The sequence below is a fragment of the Rhodnius prolixus genome, unplaced genomic scaffold (genome assembly GCF_049639745.1).
Source record: "Rhodnius prolixus isolate KJV_2025 unplaced genomic scaffold, Rpr scaffold_12, whole genome shotgun sequence".
Lineage (NCBI taxonomy): Eukaryota > Metazoa > Arthropoda > Insecta > Hemiptera > Reduviidae > Rhodnius > Rhodnius prolixus.
Genome location: NW_027411635.1, coordinates 3864185 through 3888158, shown reverse-complemented (window position 1 = coordinate 3888158; position 23974 = coordinate 3864185). Strand labels below are relative to the sequence as shown.

The 23974-nt window shown below is 33.6% G+C and overlaps 1 protein-coding gene across 1 annotated transcript in view; it reads left to right on the top strand.

The window, feature by feature from the left end:
• The window catches only part of LOC141461771 (torso-like protein), a 55244-nt gene that overhangs the window by 19250 nt on the left and 12020 nt on the right, over positions 1-23974 (top strand). Inside the window, exon 2 of the mRNA XM_074143086.1 lies at positions 21907-22033. Within this exon, the coding sequence (XP_073999187.1) occupies positions 22007-22033 (27 nt within the window). The 5' untranslated portion in view covers positions 21907-22006. The remainder of the gene's footprint in view (positions 1-21906; positions 22034-23974) is intronic.

Here is a 23974-nt window from a genome sequence, read left to right as displayed (position 1 = left end):
TACATGGAAACGTGAGAAGTTTACACCATTTTCTATGTACTGCCATCATTCTGTCAATCAAAAATAAAAAAAACAGTTTAGACTCCGCCGCATGATTCGGTTTTTCAGGCAAAGTTAATTTTTTCTTTTTAGATCGTATAAATATTAAATTGCGTGAAATCGACGACATCGTGATCAGTAACATTTCCTTCGACTTTATGTAGAGCATGAAGGGGAATGGATGCTTTTGAACGAGTTCCAAATCAGTGAAAAATACTTCTTCTTTTTTTATAACCTTTTTATTTAAAAACATTAAACACTATTGAAACTAAATAAACAAAAATTATGTTAAGTATTCGATTGTTTTGGTCATTATCCAATTGGAGAAGAACGGTACAAGATAAACAAAAATTATGTTAAGTATTCGATTGTTTTGGTCATTATCCAATTGGAGAAGAACGGTACAAGATAAACAAAAATTATGTTAAGTATTCGATTGTTTTGGTCATTATCCAATTGGAGAAGAACGGTACAAGATAAACAAAAATTATGTTAAGTATTCGATTGTTTTGGTCATTATCCAATTGGAGAAGAACGGTACAAGATAAACAAAAATTATTTTAAGTATTCGATTGTTTTGGTCATTATCCAATTGGAGAAGAACGGTACAAGATAAACAAAAATTATGTTAAGTATTCGATTGTTTTGGTCATTATCCGATTGGAGAAGAACGGTACAAGATAAACAAAAATTATGTTAAGTATTCGATTGTTTTGGTCATTATCCAATTGGAGAAGAACGGTACAAGATAAACAAAAATTATGAACAATCTGGGAGAAGCTTTTGTCCAGAACTGGGCCTAGTTACCAAAAAATATTTTAACAATAATTTAAAATCAAACGTTTTTTAAATTTAATATTTGTTCCATTAAAGTTTCTTTTAAAATATAGTAGAATTTTTGAACAATTTTTTTAAGGCATATATTTATTATGCAAAAGAAATGTAAATAAAGGTTTATTTATTAATTATTCGGAACAATAAAATATGTTCTTTGGGACAAAGTTCAGATAAGTAATTTGGATACATTCTTAAAGTTAGTGAAAGAAGATATTAGTAATATCTATTTCAAATTCTGACTGACAGTCTGAAGCAACACTTTCATTAACATCTTCACAATCAGAGGAAAGTACTGACAGTGTTAATTAAAAAATTAAAAAGCGTTAAACAAAGTAAAGATTTCGCCAATTAGTGACTCTACATTTCATACATTGAATAACATGGATTAAAAAATTATTATTTTTATATACACTCAGCAGCAAAAAAAACCGGACACTTAATATTTTTTATATTAAAAGCTGATTATCAGTAATGTGTTTGTTTTTATGGGTAATCTGGTTATTACAGAGAATGTAGGGTCTTAGTCCATTGAACTAATCCCTTCAGGATTAGTAGGGCATGAGATAAGACTCAGATGTGGCTTATTTGTCTTGAGGCTGCTTTACCTGACGGAACTCTTCTAAAATGTAAGCAGGTTTTCGCACCTTTAAAGATCTTTAATTTATTAACCATGCCTCTTCTATCATTAATAGACGTGTTTATTTAAATTTTGGTCCAGAATAATGGTTCTTTCGAATGTAGACGTTGCCCGAGCTGATGCCTTGGCAAGAGAAGGTCGGAGCGTCCGATCTATCGCAGAAACCCTTGGAGTAGCGAAGTCCACCATTAAATTTGCACTCCGGCGTTTCCGGGAGACTGGCAGTTACGAGCGGAGGGCTGGCACTGGCCGACCAAGGGCCACAACTGAAGTTGACGATCGATTTATAACGCTTTCAGTATTAAGGGACCGCCATTTAATTGCTCCTGAGGTTTGGGACAGGCTTCAAGTGGCGCGAAATACGCGTGTTAGCTCGGACACAGTACGGCGGAGACTGAGGGAGCGTGGACTGGAAGCAAGGCGCCCCGCGACAGGGCCCCAACTTCTGGAAAGGCATCGTAGAGAAAGGGGTATTATTTGCCGACCAGCATTTTCATTGGACTGTCGTGCAATGGGGAACAGTTTTATTCACAGATGAGTCTCGCTTTGGTCTATACCACTCAGACGATCGAGACAAAGTGTGGAGACGATCAGGGGAGCGATTAGCTCAATGCACTCTTCGCGAGTCACGATCTTTCGAAAGGAGATTAGTTATGGTTTGGGGTGGAATCAATTTCCACGCCCGCACTGAACTGATTTTCATTGATAATGGCTCTGACTGCTCGGAGGTACATTGAGGAAGTGCTCCTAGAGGCTGTGATCCCGTTTGCTCCATTTATTGGTGACCAAGTCATTTTGATGCAGGATAAAATGCTCGCCCACATACCGCCAGAATTGTTACCGAATACTTGAAGCAATTGGGAATCACAGTTCTGGACTGGCCTGCACGAATCCCGATAGGAATCCCATAGAACATTTGTGGGATAATTTAGGAAGGCGTGTTAGACATCGTCATTCTCCTCCTAGTGACTTTAATCAGCTCCAAATTGCTCTTCGTTAAGAATGGGATGCTCTGCTGGTGGAGTACGTCCAAAATTTAATTTCATCAATGCCTGACAGGGTTAGGGCCCTTCGCCGTTGATAAGGGAGAAATACCCACTATTAGAAGAACATCCCTTGTCAGAAAACCTGTTAAAAATGAAGAATAAAGTTTACAAAAAAATGTGTTAATTTCTTATTTTTACTTTATTTTATAATTTTTGTAAATAATTAATAAAACTTATTCATTTGTGGCAGATTTTGTGTAAATAACTTATAAATAAACCAATTCTTACCATAAATTAAAAAGATTAACGTATTTAACAAAATTATGAGACCAAATCTGAGTGTCCGGTTTTTTTTGCTGTTGAGTGTATTTATACAACTTCTTTTTTTTAAAGGCGTGTTTAAACACTTTCGGTGCTTCTGCATCAATTAATGGACGGAATTGAACGCTGAATAGCGAGTTCAGATTGTAGTCTTTCGAGTGCTCTACCGTAATTACTGAAAACTTTTAGCATTTTGAATAGCGATAATTGGTTAGCGCGCTTGTCTCTTATACGAAGAAGGGTTTTAAAAAAAGAATATGATTACTGAATCAATTATATATTTAATAAAGATAGAAAACTGATATTTCATATTTATACTGAGAGATCAGTAATGTTGTTCTACATTGTTATAAGTAAATGGTTGTTGTTCATTTTGTTTATTCTGAATGTTTATTTAAATGAAAATTCGTTATAAAATTCGTGTTTCGATTGATAAAAGTCCGCATAATTTGTTTAAGCTTTCTGATAATGAAACACTAATTTCAAACACTGGTTACGATATAATATTTCATCTAATTTGAGTCAGAATTGATATTTTTTGTTTGTTTACATATAAACAAACTGTATTTACTTGTTTGTTGTTTGTTTAGTAAACAAGTATTTCTCTATATTGTTTGGATATTTTTATTTTTTATTTTTTATTGTGATATGTTGTGTACTGAATCGTGAGATAGTGTAGCATGATAACTACACAATAGTTAGCCAAGGTGATGCTTCAAGTCGTGACCATAACACAACACTAGTTTTTTAATTTTTTGAAACAGAAATCAAGAATCCTAATATTTTTTTCCGAATTATTAAAAGAAAAAAAAAAGTTATTAAAACTGCTACAAATTTATTTACTACGTAAATTCCGTAATTTATTTATTTTATTAAATTCCGTTATGTTATGGAGTTAATATTAAAATACGGGCTGTATAATAATAAGGATTGCTAAAATTGCCCTGCAGTTCAATAGATTGCCACGCTTACAAGTTGTTGTTCTGAACCACATAGATTATACAGGATTCTAATTTCCCTTTTGCCAATCCCAAAATTGCTTTTTCTGGGAAAATAATCAAAGAAGTTCTATGAGAACTTCTCAGTAAACATTTCATTCTCAGTAACATTTCATTCTCAGTAAACGTTTCAAATAAAAGTGATAGGTACTTGAAAACATACTTTAGAAATGTTAAAAAACTAATTTGTAAAGTAGTATGTAACATTCGGTTGACTAATTTTGACCAAAAATGTAATTGTAGCATCCTCTTGAGCGAAAAATCAAATTTGAACTTTTTTGCTATTTTTTTTTTTTTTAGTTACGTTGGTTACATTCACATACACCATTACACACACACACAGTATTCATTAAAAACCAATTTTTTGGTCTCAGAGAACTTCAAAACTTTTCGGGGAATTAAAAAAAAAATCTGCACAATTACACTAACTTCTTCAACTAGTAGAATAAAATAAATTAAATAATCCAATCAAATAAGTGTGAACACTCGTACGGCTTTCTCCTACTACTACGATTCTGTAAGTTCTAACTCATTAATATTCTTTAAACTTAGCATATTTGACCCGTAATATTTCTTACCAACATTATAGCCAGTAAAAACGCACATTACAACAAACAAAGGGAAAGGTCGCTTGTATAAAAAATCGTTTTACTCCCGATTTTAACTTTTTTTGTAATATGTCATACCCCCATCTAACTCTCTCATCTAATCCAGTAAATCTCTTCCATCTAATCCATACATCTCTCCCATCTAATCCAGTAAATCTCTCCCATCTAATCCAGTAAACCTCTTCCATCTAATCCAGTACATCTATCCCATCTTATCCAGTACATCTCTCCCATCTAATCCATACATCTCTCCCATCTAATCCAGTACATCTATCCCATCTAATCCAGTACATCTATCCCATCTAATCAGTACATCTCTCCCATCTAATCCAGTAAATCTCTCCCATCTTATCCAGTGCATAACTCCCATCTAATCCAGCAAATCTATCCCATCTAATCCATAACATCTATCCTATCTTATCCAGTAAATCTCTCCCATCTAATCCAGTACATCTCTCCCATCTAATCCAGTACATAAATCCCATCTAATCCAGTACATCTATCCCATCTTATCCAGTACATCTCTCCCATCTAATCCATACCATCTATCCCATCTTATCCAGTGCATAACTCCCATCTAATCCAGCAAATCTATCCCATCTAATCCATAACATCTATCCTATCTTATCCAGTAAATCTCTCCCATCTAATCCAGTACATCTCTCCCATCTAATCCAGTGCATAACTCCCATCTAATCCAGCAAATCTATCCCATCTAATCAGTACATCTATCCCATCTAATCAGTACATCTCTCCCATCTAATCCAGTAAATCTCTCCCATCTAATCCAGTACATCTATCCTATCTTATCCAGTACATCTCTCCCATCTAATCCATACCATCTATCCCATCTTATCCAGTGCATAACTCCCATCTAATCCAGCAAATCTATCCCATCTAATCCATAACATCTATCCTATCTTATCCAGTAAATCTCTCCCATCTAATCCAGTACATCTCTCCCATCTAATCCAGTACATAAATCCCATCTCATCCAGTACATCTATTCCATCTAATCCAGTACATCTCTCCCATCTAATCCAGCACATCTATCCCACCTTATCCAGTGCATAACTCCCATCTAATCCAGCAAATCTATCCCATCTAATCCATAACATCTATCCTATCTTATCCAGTAAATCTCTCCCATCTAATCCAGTACATCTCTCCCATCTAATACAGTACATAAATCCCATCTCATCCAGTACATAACTTCCATCTAATCCAGTACATCTATCCCATCTTATCCAGTACATCTCTCCCATCTTGCCTAGTGCATATTTCCCATATAATGCAGTACTTCTATCCATAAACACTACAATGAACTAGCAGGCTACAGAAAATCCATCTACCATTCGTGATAAGAGAGCCATCAATTGGATTTTACTTTCAAAAGTTACTAATGAAATTTAGAACTACGTATAAGCAGTATACCTCGTTGAAAAAAAAAAAGACAAAATTGTCAAAGCTATTTTGGAGAAAATCTCAAAAAATTCGAAAATCGATTCAGTCAAGTGGCACTTACTTTTGGTTTGTTTTTTGATCCAAAATTTTATTGTCATATCCGATATCTAAACTGGATATAAAATTTAAACTTTTTGTTTTTAAATTTATGCTGATCACACATTCCAAGAGACAGACAATTAATCACAATTACTGACCAATTTTTTTTTTTTTTTTACTCAGTGGACCTCGAAGTGAATATTTTTGGTGAAAACACGAGATTGAAATTTTGACAAGATCGTTATACTTTCTCTAAAAATTAATAATAAATATAAATTTATTTTTATGCGCGATTTTCCTATGAACTCCCACCCTAAGGAGAAAAAAAACTAATACATTTTGCCAATACTTTTTTTAACTCACTGTATATTGAAGGTCATCTAACTTTTAGTTAAAATTTGAAGTTTTTAAGTTAGAACTTTAAAAATTACAGAAAGATAAATTGGCGTGAGTGTTTACAGCATTTGATTTGAATTGATTTTTTCTCGTTGGAATGCAATCTCTGTTGAAAAATCTATTTAGTAATATTCCATTGACAATAAAAGAAAAGAAAAAAAACAAACTGATCGGTATTTCCACATATCTCAGTAATATCAAATCATGCAAGTTTCAGTAAATAACTTAGTGTACATGTGGTAGTTGTTACAAAAATAGAATTAGTTACTGTTCAAACTATTATAGATAACTTGACTTCTTGTCATACAAATGTTTTTAAAAGTGTTTTATCTATTAGTTCTTATCACTATTACCAAATAATTTTTAGAAAAAAAGTTAATTCATTTATTTTTTTTATATCTTTAGAGTCATCTTTAACCATTTAAATGTATACATTATTTTGTAACAGTTTATTATGCATTGCTTTACATTTAAGTAAACAATTTTGTTTAAAAAAAAAAATGCAAGTAGCAGTACTAGTTTTAATAGCACTTGGTGAATACACTTGTTTACAATGCTACTATAAAACAATGAAATAAAAATGAATTATTGAAAATGAAACATATAAATAAATCCTACTTATCTATAACTAAAATAATAATGCAGTTATATTCCAAAAATTTCTATTTTAAAAAATTTACTTTGCTAATTGATGTAGAGAAGTCATTTTCATTACAAACTTCATTATGATTCTTAAATATTCGAAAAAATAATTTATTTAACTGTTTTTTCCAGAATTAACTTCTAATTTATTTATTTTATTTATTACATAATGCTTTTGGGGCTTATCCCCTTAGCATGGAGTTTGACATAGAATGTTGACAAATGATTAATACATAAATGCTATATAAAAATACTCAAAATAATAAATTTAAATTCGTGACAACAAAATTATTTAAACTTCCCAAGAGCTTTTCTTCTCCTTTCTGTCTTACATCAGATCATAGCTTTCTTAGCTTTTTTAAAAAATTACCACTCATTGATTAAAAAACTTCTTTTTTGTAAAGATAATTTGACATAATCACATATAGCATTGATTTGATTTACAGAGTTAATATAAAATAGGGAATTGACTTCTAATGTAAAATAATTTTTACTGTTGCAATGAAACATATATAAATGTAGAAGAAGGTTTCATGATAGCCGAGCGGGGTTTGGAGGTGTGATCTGCAAAGCTAAGGTGTGTTGTAGGTACGGGATTCGATTCCTCTAGGACTTGGATTTTATTTAAAGTTTAATGTGAGAACTTTATGTTTGCTGCTAGTCGACTCCGTCCACTACGAGAGTCGTTTGAAAAGTCCGTGCAAAAATAAAAACTACTTAATTTTTTGGGGTAAACCTTTTTTATTTTTCAACATAGTCTCCTTTTAGGCTTATACACTTCGTCCAACGCTGCTCTAGTTTGTTGATCCCTTCCGAATAATAGGATTTGTCCAAGTCTGAAAAATAGCCATTCGTTTCTGCAATCACCTCCTCGTTTGAATAAAATCTTTTTCCCGCCAGCCATTTCTTCATATTGGGGAACAAATAGTAGTCCGAGGGAGCCAAGTCTGGAGAATAGGGGGGATGTGAAACGAGTTGGAACCCTATTTCCATTAATTTTGCGACCACAACTGCTGAGGTGTGAGCTGGTGCGTTGTCGTGATGGAAAAGGACTTTTTTGTGGGCCAATCGTGGGCGTTTTTCTTGCAGCTCGGTTTTCAAACGGTCCAATAACGATGAATAATATGCACCTGTAATAGTTTTACCCTTTTCCAGATAGTCGATGAGGATTATTCCTTGCGAATCCAAAAAGACAGTCGCCATAATCTTTCCGGCCGAAGGAACGGTCTTCGCCATTTTTGGCGCAGATTTCCCCTTGGTAACCCATTGTTTAGATTGTTCTTTGGTCTCAGGAGTGTAGTGATGTATCCATGTTTCATCCACAGTGACGAAACGACGCTTAAAGTCCTGCGGATTCTTCTGGAACAGCTGCAAACCGTCCTTGCAACACTTCACACGATTTCGTTTTTGGCCAAGCGTGAGCAATCGCGGCACCCATCTTGCGGATAGCTTTGTCATGTCCAAATGTTGATGCAAAATATTATGTACCCGTTCATTCGAGATGCCCACAGCACTAGCAATCTCACGCACCTTCACTCTTCTGTCATCCATAACCATATCATGGATTTTATCAATGATTTCTGGAGTAGTAACCTCAAAAGGGCGTCCAGAACGTTCAACGTCACTTGTGCCCATATGGCCACTCCGAAAATTTTGAAACCACTTATAAACTGTTCTAATCGAAGGTGCAGAGTCACCATAATGTTTATCAAGCTTCTCTTTAGTCTCCTGAGGCGTTTTGCCTTTCATAAAGTAGTGTTTAATCAACACACGAAATTCTTTTTCGTCCATTTTTTGAAAATCACTCGGCTTCTTCGATTCAAACGATTGCCAAACACAAAGAAATAGACCGATCTGGCTGAAACTTGGTGTGTGTTCTTCCAAGAGATGCTACTAACTAAACATAACCTCGATACGCGCCAGTGGTGCTATCTCTCTGACTTTGCACGGACTTCTCAAACGACCCTCGTATACGTAATCGGTAGTTCAACGTAAAGCCTCCGGCTGTTAAAACAGGCATTATTTTAAATGTAAGAAGAGATAATTAAAGGACAATTTCATTTGTTTAGTAATATTGCAAGGAATAATATACATGCCTGAAATCTTCTATTGGAAAGGTTAACTGTCAATGACGTTGATTTCTAATTTAAAAACAATGAATCTTATAAATTTGTTTCGTACCCACTCATTGGGCCTAGAGTTCACTTGAGGTCAGTTTATTGAAGCTAATACTAACTGAGTTCTGGCAAAAACGTAATCAAGTCTTTGAATAGAAGTGATTTTTCTAAAATTATACGATTTACTTTTTTTAAAAAAACTCTCGAGTTTCAAAAGTCCAGTTTCGAACGCAAGTATAATAAAAATGATTAGAAAATGTTAAAGAAAAATCCAAAATTTCTCCAAGTTTTTTAACAAAATAATAAAAATTATGTTGATTATTTTTTCTTTTTTTCTAAGACGAAAGATACAAAATAATAATAATAGTAATAATAAGGGAAGGGATTAGCTATGAGGTTAGCATACTGGACTCCCACGCGGAGGTCCCGGGTTCGAATCCAGCAGCTGGCCCTTAGATTTTCTCTTCCTAGGAGCTTCTTACAGCTCACTGTCCGGTGATGGACAGCGTTGTCTGTAACGAGAGAACACTGTCCGGAGGCCGGCAGTGCACTGGAAAAAGCTCCGGGCGCTAATAACCTCAGATGTTGATGCGCCAAAAAAAAAAAAAAAAAAAAAAAAAAAATAGTAATAATAATAATAATAATATAGCAGGGAAGGGATTAGCTATGAGGTTAGCATACTGGACTCCCACGCGGAGGTCCCGGGTTCGAATCCAGCTGCTGACCTTTAGATTTTCTCTTCCTAGGAGCTTCTTACAGTTCACTGTCCGGTGATGGACAGTGTTGTCTGTAACGAGAGAACACTGTCCGGAGGCCGGCAGTGCACTGAAAAAAGCTCCGGGCGCCAATAACCCTAGATATTGACGCGCCTTAAATCATCAAAATAATAATAATTGTGCTGAGTATTACTCAACTTTTGTGGCGGCTGATTCATCTAAGACAGCGTTTCCCAACCTATGGTACGCGAGTTGCTAGTTGGTGGTACGCGAAAAATAATCAATAATGGTGGACATAAAACATTTTAAAAAATTAAATCATAAGGTTAATCTGTCTCAAGATATACGAGAAAATATAATAGCACATTCAACAGGATTAAAATTGTCTTTCATGAAGTATTTTCCAAAACCCGAAAACACAAATGATAACTGAATTTCAAACACCTTCTATAAAGAAAATTTAGGAAAAGCTGCATCATTATTAATAAAAGAGAAAGAAAATTTAATAGAATTATCATGTGACAGAACTTAAATGATAACTATGTAAAAATCTGTGTAAAGAGTAAGCTCAATCCAAGCAACATTAAATTTAATTTAAAAAAAAGTTTTAAATTAAGAACTTACACTACAAAGTTTATAAAATGAACTTGAACTCCTTTGTAACAGATACATTGTATCTCTATACAAATAAAGATGATAATAATAAAATAACACACTCGGAATAACAAATTTCACGAAATACAATCATTTTTTCAAAGTGGTACAATTTAGCATGATTGTACTACCAAGTGGTACGCGAGCCAAAAAAGTTTGGGAAACGCTGACCTAAGAGAAATAGAAAAACTAATGGAAATTTCAATCTTTTATTTTGAAGAAAAAAGGTATTTGATGAAGACCTTAAGAAAAAGGTATGTACCTTGACCCGGAAAGCTAACAAGCGACCAAAGCTTCAGTAGAACAAAATATATATATATATTTGGACTAAAAAAATATCAGCAAATGAGGAACTGTGAGATTAGAAAGAGTACTGGAGTAGCTGATGCGGTGAAAGTTGCATTGATATTCAAATGGAAATGGGCTGGACACGTTGCATGAAGGAAATAAGATAATTGGACGAGGAGATCAACAGAATGACTTCCTATAGGAAACGTTAGGAAAAGAAATAACCACATCTCCAGTTGGTGTGATGAGATCAGAAAATTTCCTTGGGTGCTTTAGTTGAGGTCAGCTTATAATCAAATCATCTGGAATTACCATGGAGAGATCTTTGCCCAAAGATAGGCTTAATTATCAATCATTAATCAAAACTGAAGATAGGAATTTCAGTAATTTAATTTTGATTAAATTATATTTTATTTTAGTAATGATTTCATGTAATAACCAATTTTTATTTAATGGTAATGAGTTATTAAATTTGTATTCAATAAATTTTGTTAACAAAAAACAAATATTGGTGTTAAAGACTATTATTATTATATTTTGCCTTTTAGGTTTGTTTTTGTTTAGGTATTTATTATTTATTATTATTATTTATTGTTACTTGCTTATAATACAATAAATTGTAGCAAGGGGTTGACCCGTGCCTTTACATGGATAAAATACAAAAGATACATGAAAAAAGAAAGAGAACAAAAACAAAAATAGATTCACTTTACGGATAAAAATAATAATATATACAATAAAGAAAAAACTTATTAAATTAATGAGAACAAATTTCTAATTTTTATTGAGTTAGTTATAAAAAAGTACATACGAGGGTCGTTTGAAAAGTCCGTGCAAAGTCAGAGAGATAGCACCACTGGCGCGTATCGAGGTTATGTTTAGTTAGTAGCATCTCTTGGAAGAACACACACCAAGTTTCAGCCAGATCGGTCTATTTCTTTGTGATTGGCATTCGTTCGAATCGAGGAAGTCGAGTGATTTTCAAAAAATGGACGAAAAAGAATTTCGTGTGTTGATTAAACACTACTTTATGAAAGGCAAAACGCCTCAGGAGACTAAAGAGAAGCTTGATAAACATTATGGTGACTCTGCACCTTCGATTAGAACAGTTTATAAGTGGTTTCAAAATTTTCGGAGTGGCCATATGGGCACAAGTGACGCTGAACGTTCTGGACGCCCTGTTGAGGTTACTACTCCAGAAATCATTGATAAAATCCATGATATGGTGATGGATGACAGAAGAGTGAAAGTGCGTGAGATTGCTAGTGCTGTGGGCATCTCGAATGAACGGGTACATAATATTTTGCATCAACATTTGGACATGACAAATGGATGGGTGCCGCGATTGCTCACGCTTGACCAAAAACGAAATCGTGTGAAGTGTTGCAAGGACGGTTTGCAGCTGTTCCAGAAGAATCCGCAGGACTTTAAGCGTCGTTTCGTCACTGTGGATGAAACATGGATACATCACTACACTCCTGAGACCAAAGAACAATCTAAACAATGGGTTACCAAGGGGAAATCTGCGCCAAAAAAGGCGAAGACCGTTCCTTCGGCCGGAAAGATTATGGCGACTGTCTTTTGGGATTCGCAAGGAATAATCCTCATCGACTATCTGGAAAAGGGTAAAACTATTACAGGTGCATATTATTCATCGTTATTGGACCGTTTGAAAACCGAGCTGCAAGAAAAACGCCCACGATTGGCCCACAAAAAAGTCCTTTTCCATCACGACAACGCACCAGCTCACACCTCAGCAGTTGTGGTCGCAAAATTAATGGAAATAGGGTTCTAACTCGTTTCACATCCCCCCTATTCTCCAGACTTGGCTCCCTCAGACTACTATTTGTTCCCTAATATGAAGAAATGGCTGGCGGGAAAAAGATTTTATTCAAACGAGGAGGTAATTGCAGAAACGAATGGCTATTTTTCAGACTTGGACAAATCCTATTATTCGGAAGGGATCAACAAACTAGAGCAGCGTTGGACGAAGTGTATAAGCCTAAAAGGAGACTATGTTGTAAAATAAAAAAGGTTTACCCCAAAAAATTAAGTAGTTTTTATTTTTGCACGGACTTTTCAAACGACCCTCGTATATTTAACTTTGTTTACTGAATCATAACATAAAAGGTTCTCCAACACAATTTTAGGCTGAATACTGGAAGAAAAGTTAATGTTTTGCGTCTGTAGATACTTGGCTCTTAAGACATCCAATATTGGGCAGATAATCAAGAAATGAATTAGTTCATCTTGATTTTTTTCCACATAACGGGCAGGGGGAACCAGTATTAAATTTATAAACCCTACCGAGGATATACAGTTGAGGCTTCTTCTCAGACATTAATCTTAATTGACTGGCAACTCTGTTCATATCGATGTGACATTTAAAGTGAATGTATTGTTCACCTAAACCAAAACTGCTAATATTCCTAAGGAACGTGTTAAATCTAGCGTTTAACAGAGATTCGACATCCTTGATTATTGTTGAATCTTGCCAAGATATCGAGTCAGTTTACCCTCGGTTATGTACTGTTTTTACCAGACATCATCGGAGTCAATAATCTGAAATTGCTTTCGCAAATCAGCGGTCCAGTTAAAAGGGATGCTAGGGCTATCAATGCTGTCAAGCAACGCGGCATAACAGATACGAGGCTATCTATTTTCGGGCATGGCTAAGATTTTCTGCCATAAAAAGACCGTACGTTTAATTTTTTTTTGAAATTAAATGAGTATGGCCAACCTGCAATCTGACAAATGCATCTGGAGTATTCCTGGATAATTTTAACAAATATTTTTTTTTTGTGACACATTAATGAAATATTAAATGTGGGACTTTGAAATGAAAATTTTGAAAGGCTGACCAATTTTATCTAAAAATAAAATAAATCAATCAACACTTACATTAGGAATTTCAAAACCTGTATTTAAAATATTAGCATGGACGCAATACTTCTTTATGGTGTGGTACAGCGTGGCGTTAGTACCCACTTTGCTCAACAGATAGAAGCAGCTCTCTAATCTAGAAATTGAAAATTGAATCTGGTGAATAAGGAGTTTTTTTTAATTTCTGTTACTCAACTTGCTAGAGGTGGTATTCTATTCGAAAAAATGATTTTGGTAAATTGGTTTGTGTGTGTCTACCAGTCAATCTGTGTCGATATATCCACCATAAATTAAAGACAAATATCGACAGAAACTTGAAGTTTGATGAAAATTCCTTCTGTCCCAATGTTTGGGTCAAAATCAGTACCAAATTTAAAAAAAAAAAAAACAGTTTTTTAAGAACTTTCTAGGAAATGGCTCCTACATTTTTTTTTTTAACATGGCGTACCAATTAGTACATTTATTTGTAACATTTTACTTTAAAAATTCAAATAAGGGCAATTTTGGAAAAGAAAGGTTGTGGTTATGCTTTCCTCTATAGGTTGTCAACAATTCAATTAAAACACGAGCCATTTGAAGCTACAGGCAAGACTTAACGCAGGCCACATCATATTTGCAATTTTGTTAAATTTATATTCTGAAATGAGGATTCAGGAATGCGGATAGGTTAATTAAAAAAACTATATAATTGCTTTTATTTATACATTTATTCTATTTAGTGTACTTATAAAACTAAAGTTTTTCTTTTTCACCCGAAACTAGCCAGCGCTTTTCTCGCACTAGTTTTCCAATATCTGGAGTCAGAGATTGAGAACAGACCATCTTCATTTAAGGCAGACAGATGTTTATCTGTTAATCTTGATCTGTAAGCCGTTGGATTTAATTTCATGGACGTAAATACGAGGGTCGTTTGAAAAGTCCGTGCAAAAATAAAAACTACTTAATTTTTTGGGGTAAACCTTTTTTATTTTTCAACATAGTCTCCTTTTAGGCTTATACACTTCGTCCAACGCTGCTCTAGTTTGTTGATCCCTTCCGAATAATAGGATTTGTCCAAGTCTGAAAAATAGCCATTCGTTTCTGCAATCACCTCCTCGTTTGAATAAAATCTTTTTCCCGCCAGCCATTTCTTCATATTGGGGAACAAATAGTAGTCCGAGGGAGCCAAGTCTGGAGAATAGGGGGGATGTGAAACGAGTTGGAACCCTATTTCCATTAATTTTGCGACCACAACTGCTGAGGTGTGAGCTGGTGCGTTGTCGTGATGGAAAAGGACTTTTTTGTGGGCCAATCGTGGGCGTTTTTCTTGCAGCTCGGTTTTCAAACGGTCCAATAACGATGAATAATATGCACCTGTAATAGTTTTACCCTTTTCCAGATAGTCGATGAGGATTATTCCTATCGCGTATCCCAAAAGACAGTCGCCATAATCTTTCCGGCCGAAGGAACGGTCTTCGCCTTTTTTGGCGCAGATTCCCCCTTGGTAACCCATTGTTTAGATTGTTCTTTGGGCTCAGGAGTGTAGTGATGTATCCATGTTTCATCCACAGTGACGAAACGACGCTTAAAGTCCTGCGGATTCTTCTGGAACAGCTGCAAACCGTCCTTGCAACACTTCACACGATTTCGTTTTTGGTCTAGCGTGAGCAATCGCGGCACCCATCTTGCGGATAGCTTTGTCATGTCCAAATGTTGATGCAAAATATTATGTACCCGTTCATTCAAGATGCCCACAGCACTAGCAATCTCACGCACCTTCACTCTTCTGTCATCCATCACTATATCACGGATTTTATCAATGATTTCTGGAGTAGTAACCTCAACAGGGCGTCCAGAACGTTCAGCGTCACTTGTGCCCATATGGCCACTCCGAAAATTTTGAAACCACTTATAAACTGTTCTAATCGAAGGTGCAGAGTCACCATAATGTTTATCAAGCTTCTCTTTAGTCTCCTGAGGCGTTTTGCCTTTCATAAAGTAGTGTTTAATCAACACACGAAATTTTTTTTCGTCCATTTTTTGAAAATCACTCGACTTCCTCGATTCAAACGAATGCCAAACACAAAGAAATAGACCGATCTGGCTGAAACTTGGTGTGTGTTCTTCCAAGAGATGCTACTAACTAAACATAACCTCGTTACGCGCCAGTAGTGCTATCTCTCTGACTTTGCACGGACTTTTCAAACGACCCTCGTAGTTGCTCACACAAGTACGTAATCCCAAAATAAAATCAAATTTGTGCAGCAAACTTTTTAATTGTTGGATATTTCTCGCCTAAATGAGAATCTAGTTTTGGTAATTCCCACTTCTTGATATTTGCCTTTTAAAACTGAATCAAGGAAACAAAATTTCAGTGGAGGAGAATCATGAGAGAGCTGTACACCAAATTTTGTTTTGGAGGTTGTGAAAAATGCATTTAGTAAGCCCTATAAGATAAAATAGTTACAAAAGAAGGAAAAACCAACATCTCGGCGGAATCCCAAATTTCTATTCTGATTAGATTTTTTTTTATTTTTTTTTTAGTGATAATGTTTTATCAGATTTTTTGTTTAAAAATAAAAATGCAATAAAAAACTATTTTTAATGTGAGAGGAAATGGCCCTGACATCCTTCGAGATATTACCAACAAAATTGAATAATATTTGTGATAACTCCAACAGTGTATCGCTGATAAACTGGGATATTCTACTTTTTAAACAAAACAACTTATCATCCATTTATCTTTTTGTCTTTTTAAGAAATCATTTTCTGGCGATTAGTAATAGACGATAACTTGTTATCTAAACTTAAATTTCTAAATACGACTAAACAAAATAATAATGTTTAACAGCGATCTTTATCGTCACTTTGGTGAGATGAAACAAAAATTTGTGTTTGAATTTATTGATTGACCGCTCCTCAATACTCCCAAAATCATTACTTTAAGTCATATATGTGCCGTTTATTTTGAAAGTGGGTCAAGTCCATTTTTTGTTATTTCGAGCTATTTAAGGTTTTGCGGTTCAATAAATTTAAAAATATTGGTAAATATTAATAGACATATTTTTTTGTATTTTGTGGTGTTAGATAATGTAAGTTTATAATCCAATAGTGTTTATAGTGCTGGCTAAGAAAAATAAAGGTTTTATTATAACTAAATGGACTTGCCTCACTTTCAAAATTAATGAATTATTGTAATCGTTGATTTAAATGGATAAATATTTCATAATATTTTTTTGAATTATTTTGGTCCGAATTGCCTTTTATTGAAATGGCGTTATTACCCAGAAAAGCATTTTTATATTATTTTTGTTACCTACCAAATTCACTTTCAGATGCATCAGAGTTATAATTACCGTTGTAATCGGTTTCAGCCATTTTTTCTTTTTATAAAATAAACTACAATCCGTTATTAATTTTCAAATAATGAAACGTTTTTCGTACACCGAGCTCAAAACAACACAACTTACTTGATAGCCGATAATATAAGTCGAATGTTATACAATTTACAGTTTTTCAGAGCCAATAGTACTAAAATTTCCCGATGTTGGTGTTATTATCGAAACACAAAATTAAGATGGACTTATTATTATTAAATAATAATAAATTTTATGAAATATTGTACCATCACCGACTACCAATATCAAAGATAGATAGATAAGACATGATGATAAACCATCACATTTGCTTCACCATTCAGCAACCGGAGTTACATTTTGCTGTACGGTTAAATAATTTCAACCTAAGATGGACTTGCACCATTTTCAAATTAAACATATTTACAATATTGTTAAGAGCTAAAACTTCCATCTCCCAAATATTAGAATTCTGAATTTTTTTTAATTCTAAATTGTTTACAGATAAAAATATCATACTAAGTTTTATCTATAATTACCATTATCTTCATTTTTTTCAAAAATGGACTTCCCCACTTTCAAAATAAACGGCTCATTTATAACTTTATTGTACCAATTTTTCTAGGAAAATTGTTTTAATGCAGTTTTGGTTTTAGGGTAGGCACGTAGGGATCTCTCAAAAGCAAGGGTTCAAAACCCTTCTTTTTTTTTAGTGAGGTCCCTTTGCCCCTTCATTAATTTGAGCGGACATGACGAGTTTACCCAATTTTTGTTGGCTTATTTAGGTATAATAATTAATTATATTTAGGTAATTAGTGAGAACTTTATCGCAAAAAAAAAACATTGAAACTAATGAACATTGATAAGTAATTTAGGGTTAGGTTATAGTTATGAAGACATATGTACATTACTTTACTAAGTACACAAATCAGCGAGTACCCAACATTTCATTAATAGTTAAGTAATTCTACTGCATTAATTTTCATTAATAAGTTATTTTTTAGAATTTATTAGATGTCACAGACCCTTATGCTGGCCATTTTCGTCAACAAAATATATGTTCAAGTAGCACTGTAGATTGACTGTAATATCTAGTTATCTATAATAATCAAACTATTAATTACAGGTTAAAAAGAAAAACGTTATAAAAAATTTTAAAAAAAATTCAAAACTTTTTTTTATAAAAAACTTACACCAATGATTTTGTTTATTTTATTTATTTATTTTTATTTTAAATAAAAATCGTCGGTTTAAGTTCATTCTTCGATTAAAGTAATTGTTATTTTATGTAGTAGTCAAACGTTTATAATAATAGGTAATAATTATCTGGCTTTATCGCAAATAATATAGTTTTCTTCAATTACATTCTCAATCTAGGTATTCATCCCACAATGTTGTATATATGTAATATAAAGTAAATAAGATATGCATATTTTTAGGACAGCTAATTATTCCAGGATTTTACTATAAGTAAAATTAGGGGAACTAAATTAAATTACAATTGAAAAATGAATAATTGTTGTTGAATAATCTACTTGTTATTAACTGTGTGTTATTTGTGCTCACGAATATTTCGGTAAGACGAATTCAAGACAGTAGCCTACTCTAACTTTGTCTTTTTCTACTTTAACATGCATGTACATATTTATGTGATTTATCATAATTATAACAAAAAAATATTATAAATGAAGTGGCCAGCATAAGGGTCTGTGACATCTAATAAATTCTAAAAAATAACTTATTAATGAAAATTAATGCAGTAGAATTACTTAACTATTAATGAAATGTTGGGTACTCGCTGATTTGTGTACCTTTTGGCGTTTAATCAACCCTTATACTTAACTTTTAAAACTGTAAGTTTTTGTTAAGGAGATTTTTGTACCTTTTGGATAGATTTTCCTTTTTGTTTATTATTTTACAAAGTTACATATCTTCTTTACAGATTTTTTTAAAATTTGGAATAAACAATTCTATCATTATAACCTGATAAGGTGTTAAGTCGGAACCGTAACTACCAATGGAGAGATCTTTTTAAAGAATGATTATAGTTGCGTTCCCCCAAACCATCCTCAATAACAATTTTTTTGAAAAAGCATTTTGAATAACATAGGAAGGTATTTGTACGTAAATAGCAAAATTAAACTGCGATTTCAGTACTTCCTTTTAAGAGGAGTAAGAAAAATAAACTACGATTGCAGTACTTCTTCCTAAAAGGCAAAGAGGCAAAGATCTTTTAATCGAACGACAATTCATTGATTTAAATCGGTTCACTCATTGATAATTTAAATGATTGCAGTACTTCCTCTTAGTAGGTGCAAGAGCATCAGCAACGTAGAGGAGCTTTAACCACTTATTCGAGCTGAATTTTATCAAAATCGGACTAAGCGTTATAGAAAATCTGGGTTGTTGCAAAAAAATTACAGCTATAAAGGAGGATTTGCCCCATATTTTAAAGAAAATTTGGGAATTTTATCTTTAGTAGAAAAAGAGAAAAAAATTGTCAAAGTTGGGTCTTTTTCAACGTTACGCTTTTTCGTGCACTTTTTGACGATCAACCCTTATACAACTGTCCTACCGGACAGTTTTAATTGGTAATAATAGTTTTAGAAAGGGCCTTATTTGGGTGGGGCAAACTCCCCTCCTTATGAGGCACGGCGTCGAGACTTTTAAAGTGCAAATCTGTACAAAATTTCGATTCGAATGACCCTTCATTCATGCAAATCGGTTCACGTGTCGATAATTTGCAACGATTGCTATACTTCCCCTTAACAAGTGTAAGAGCAGATCGTCGCTTTAATGTTACGTAGGGGAGCCCTAACCCTATCACCCTACCAAATTTTATCAAAATCGGGCCAAGATTTACAGAGTAATTAGTAATAATAATTTTGGAGGGGGCCTTACATAAAGGGGGCTAACTCCTCTCACATTCGATGTACAGCGTCGAGACCCCAAAAAGGCACATCTACATAAAATTCCGAATCGAATGACACCTCATTCATGAAAATCGGTTCACGCGTTTAGGCGCTACGTTGTTTACAAAAAAGGTAACAAGAAGAAGAAGAAGAAGAAGAAGAAGAACAAGAACAATTTTTGAAAATGCCGTTTTTGCTCATTTTCAGCATCTTTTTTCTCAAAATCTATCAAATCTAGGTTGTTGCAAAAAAATTACAGTCATAAAGGAGGATTTGCCCTATATTTTAAAGAAAATTTGGGAATTTTATCTTTTATAGAAAAAGAGAAAAAAATTGTCAAAGTTGGGTGTTTTTAAACCTAACGCTTTTTCGTGCAGTTTTTGATGATCAACCCTTATACAACTGTCCTACCGGACAGTTTTAATAAACTTTACAGTGCCTGTATATTTTTATTCAAAATTATTATTTATTTAAATTTTAAATAAATAATTATGAATTATTAACTATTTTTGGAGCACTCTTTGTGTACGATCTTGCAAAATAAAAAAATATTATAATTACTTTTAACCCTTATATTTAGGTATATTAATATCTGTAAGTAATAATAAAAATTAATTAATATCTATATTAATATTAATTAATATCTACTAGTTAGCAAGTGTAGTGCGAGACGGTAACGTAAGTGAAGTCGAAATCTCTAACCGCTGATGATGGATAAAATCAAAGAGATTATTCTGCACTGCGGATTTAACCACATTTTCAATATTAATATAACTAATGTTTGTAAATACCACCTCTTAAAAATCGGTGTACAGGCCTCCGAGGAATCCACGTTAAGAACCTATTCTCAAAAATCCTTTGACTTTAATTTATTCTGTGATTTTTCAGACAATTTTACGCCAAGGAGTTTAGTAATATATCAACATGATCCAATCCCTTTCGTCTAGATTAGCCTTACAGAATCATTAATCCTATCAATGATCAGATCTTTCTTTTCACTTACCTGCAATTCCTCAATTACTTCTTTCTCTCAAATTCTTCGGCGTCATCTCCGACGTCTACTTTCTTCCAATCGCGATTCCAAAACTAAGATTTGAAATTATGTTTTAGCCAGAAACAAATCATTTGTGGTCCCCTATTGATTAATAAGTCATCTACAGTGTTCCTTAAAAATTAGGAGATTCTCATTTTTTTTAAATAGAGCGAGGCAACGGTAAAAGCGCTTGCCGCTTGTAAAATGACCTCATCCCTTGCTTGGAAATACTTGTAGCATAGATTCAATTCCAGTTCCACTCCTTGACATTACCATGGTCAACATTGTGCGATTGGTTCTCAAGCAATGGCTTTGGAAGTTGCATAACACACTAGGGAAGGATATTGCAGGAATCTAAAGGTGGTAAAATGTTTATGCTCCATCTATGTGTAAACTCAGGACATAGCAGTACTCTGAAGTTAAGAAATAACTAATAAGAACCAGAAGAATCTGGTGGCTGCCTTTCTTACAAAGAGCGGTGAGTTTAGAAAAAACAAACTCTTCTTAGGATGAAGAGTTATTCAACCTGCAACTGTGTGCAGGCTCTGCCAGGAGGGAGAAGAAACGGTTTCTCACATCCTGGCTTGCGTTGCTAACGCCAAGTTACGATATGAGATACTTGGGGAGATCTTTTAGCAATGAAGACTAATGGTGAAGATCCAGAACTTTGCAAGAAAGGGGAGATTTATTTACTAGACCACCTAGAGGATGGTACGAACTCGTTTTAAAATCTTCTATTTACCCATTTAAATATCTATCACTTTTATTTGAAACATATTCCGAATAAAATTCTATGTTTTATTTTATTTTAAATAAAAAACGATCAATAATCCAATTTACAAAAACAACAATAATAAATAAATAATTGTTAATACTAAGTTTGTCAATTTAATTGTAATTTTTGAAATGCAGTAAGTTATGAGTTATTTGAATCCTAATCAAATTTTACATTATTCTTGTTAATATTATTGTTATTTATGTCTTTCTTATGTTTTTTACAGGTTGGGTAGTTTCCCAATTCTTGGTTAGAGTACAAAAGATGCGTTACAATTTCAATTGCCATGAATCGTCTGCAATTACTGGCTCGTACACGAGAGCCTGATGACTTCACTAACAAGCGTTATTTGTGTAAGTAATTACTGAAATAATAAAAATATATTATGCTTATATATTTATGAGTTTAGTGAGACTGATGCTTAAAAAAAATGGGGCTTACCCACAGAAATGATAAAACAGAATTTAGTTTTAATGTTAATACGAGGTGTGGCTAATAAATAACGAGACTGATGCTGCTACAGAAGAACTATGCATATGCCAAATCCTAACGACCGACAGCTGTGCAGCGTAAAGCCTTCTCTTTCGATTGCAGCTTCTCACGTGTTTTTAGAGAAATTTGTCTTACCGGAACCGTCGTTTGTGTAAGAGGTGTTAGTTTCGTTTTGCCGAAAACATGGATACTAAACATGTAGTAGAGCAACGAATTGTCGTGATTTCACATGATACCTTGGTAAAATCGCTACTGAAACTTATCTTTTATTAAAAGAAGTTTATGGCGATGAATGTTAATCATGTGCACGAGTTTTTGAGTGGTTCAAGCGTTTCCAAGATGGCCGAGAAGACGTCGGAGATTATGACCGCCCAGGTCGTCCTTCCACGTCCAAAACGGATGAAAATATCGATTATAGTTAATCAACATTACTACTGTGATGTGCTTGCTTAACTCCGTGAAAGAGTAAGGAAAAAACGGCCCGATTTGTGGAAGAACAAGTCATGGGCTTCTCCATCAAGACAACGCGCCGGCTCACACTGCATTGACTATCAAGACGTTTCTAGCCAAAGTACAACATCCCAGTTTTAGGCTAACCGCCCTTATTCGCCTGACCTGGCCCCCGTGTGACATTTATCTGTTCCCTAAAAGTCAAATCTGCATTAAAAGGAACACGATTTCAGTCCGTTGAAGCTGTGAAAGAAAAAGCGGCTCGCATAATGCAGGAGCTGACAGAAAAATACTTCCAGCACTGTTTGTAACAATGGTAAATTCGCATGGAGCGTTGCAGTGATAGGGGAGAGGTGTATATTGAAGGTGATAATAACTAAATATGTTTAAATTTAAAATAAAATGTTTTACAGCAATAGTCTCGTTATTTAATAGCCACACCTCGTAATGTTAATGGCTACAGTGATTGTAAACCGTTTGGCTAGCTATTTATTCTTTTCTATTCTATTATAGAATAGTCTTGTTGACGAATTTCATAAAATAACTTTAGTGTCAGAATACCAAGTTAAAGCTTAATACAATTTGTGATATTCTGTCCCACCCATTTATTAGAAGAGTTAGAGAAATCAAAGTAAGTTGAATAAAATTTAGTGATAATATAATTTTGTAATTGTTATAAGAAAATGTATTAACGTCAGACTTTTTAATCTTCTGGAGACCTCATAACATTTCCCCCAAATGGAATTTAAAAATTAAATTTAAGAGCAAATTTGTAAATTATTGTATAATAACTATATTTTAAGAGGGAGAGTAAGAGAAAGTCAGATGAGAAGATATTTTTTCATTTTAGTTGGCAACTGTCTGATATCCAAGAGAATAAAGTGATAGAGTGACCTTAATTAAAAATAATTTTTTAAAAGGCAGTAGACTGTAAAATTCTTTATAAAAATAAAAAACTAATTCTATGAGAAAAATCTACTGGCAATGAGTAAATTGCCTTTACAGTTGAACTAATTATTCAACAGTTATAATTACGATTTATATTTAATTATTTCTATCACCCTTCGCATTGAATTATGCTAATTAATTTCCGTTAAAAAACATTTACAATGCCATCATTATAAAGAATATTATTTATATATTAAATTTTAACTAGTAAATAATATTTTTTTATAGCTCCCGTTTTTATACCATTTAAGGACTTAATTGTAACTAAACTTTTAATTGACAGCTAGGTCAAAGGGACCTAGACTTGAGATTTTTCTTTTTTTGCATTTAACTTGTGAAAATAAAAATAAGATTTAGGTCCACACTACTATGTTTTTCCAACTTAAGCTTAAAGCATCAAGGTT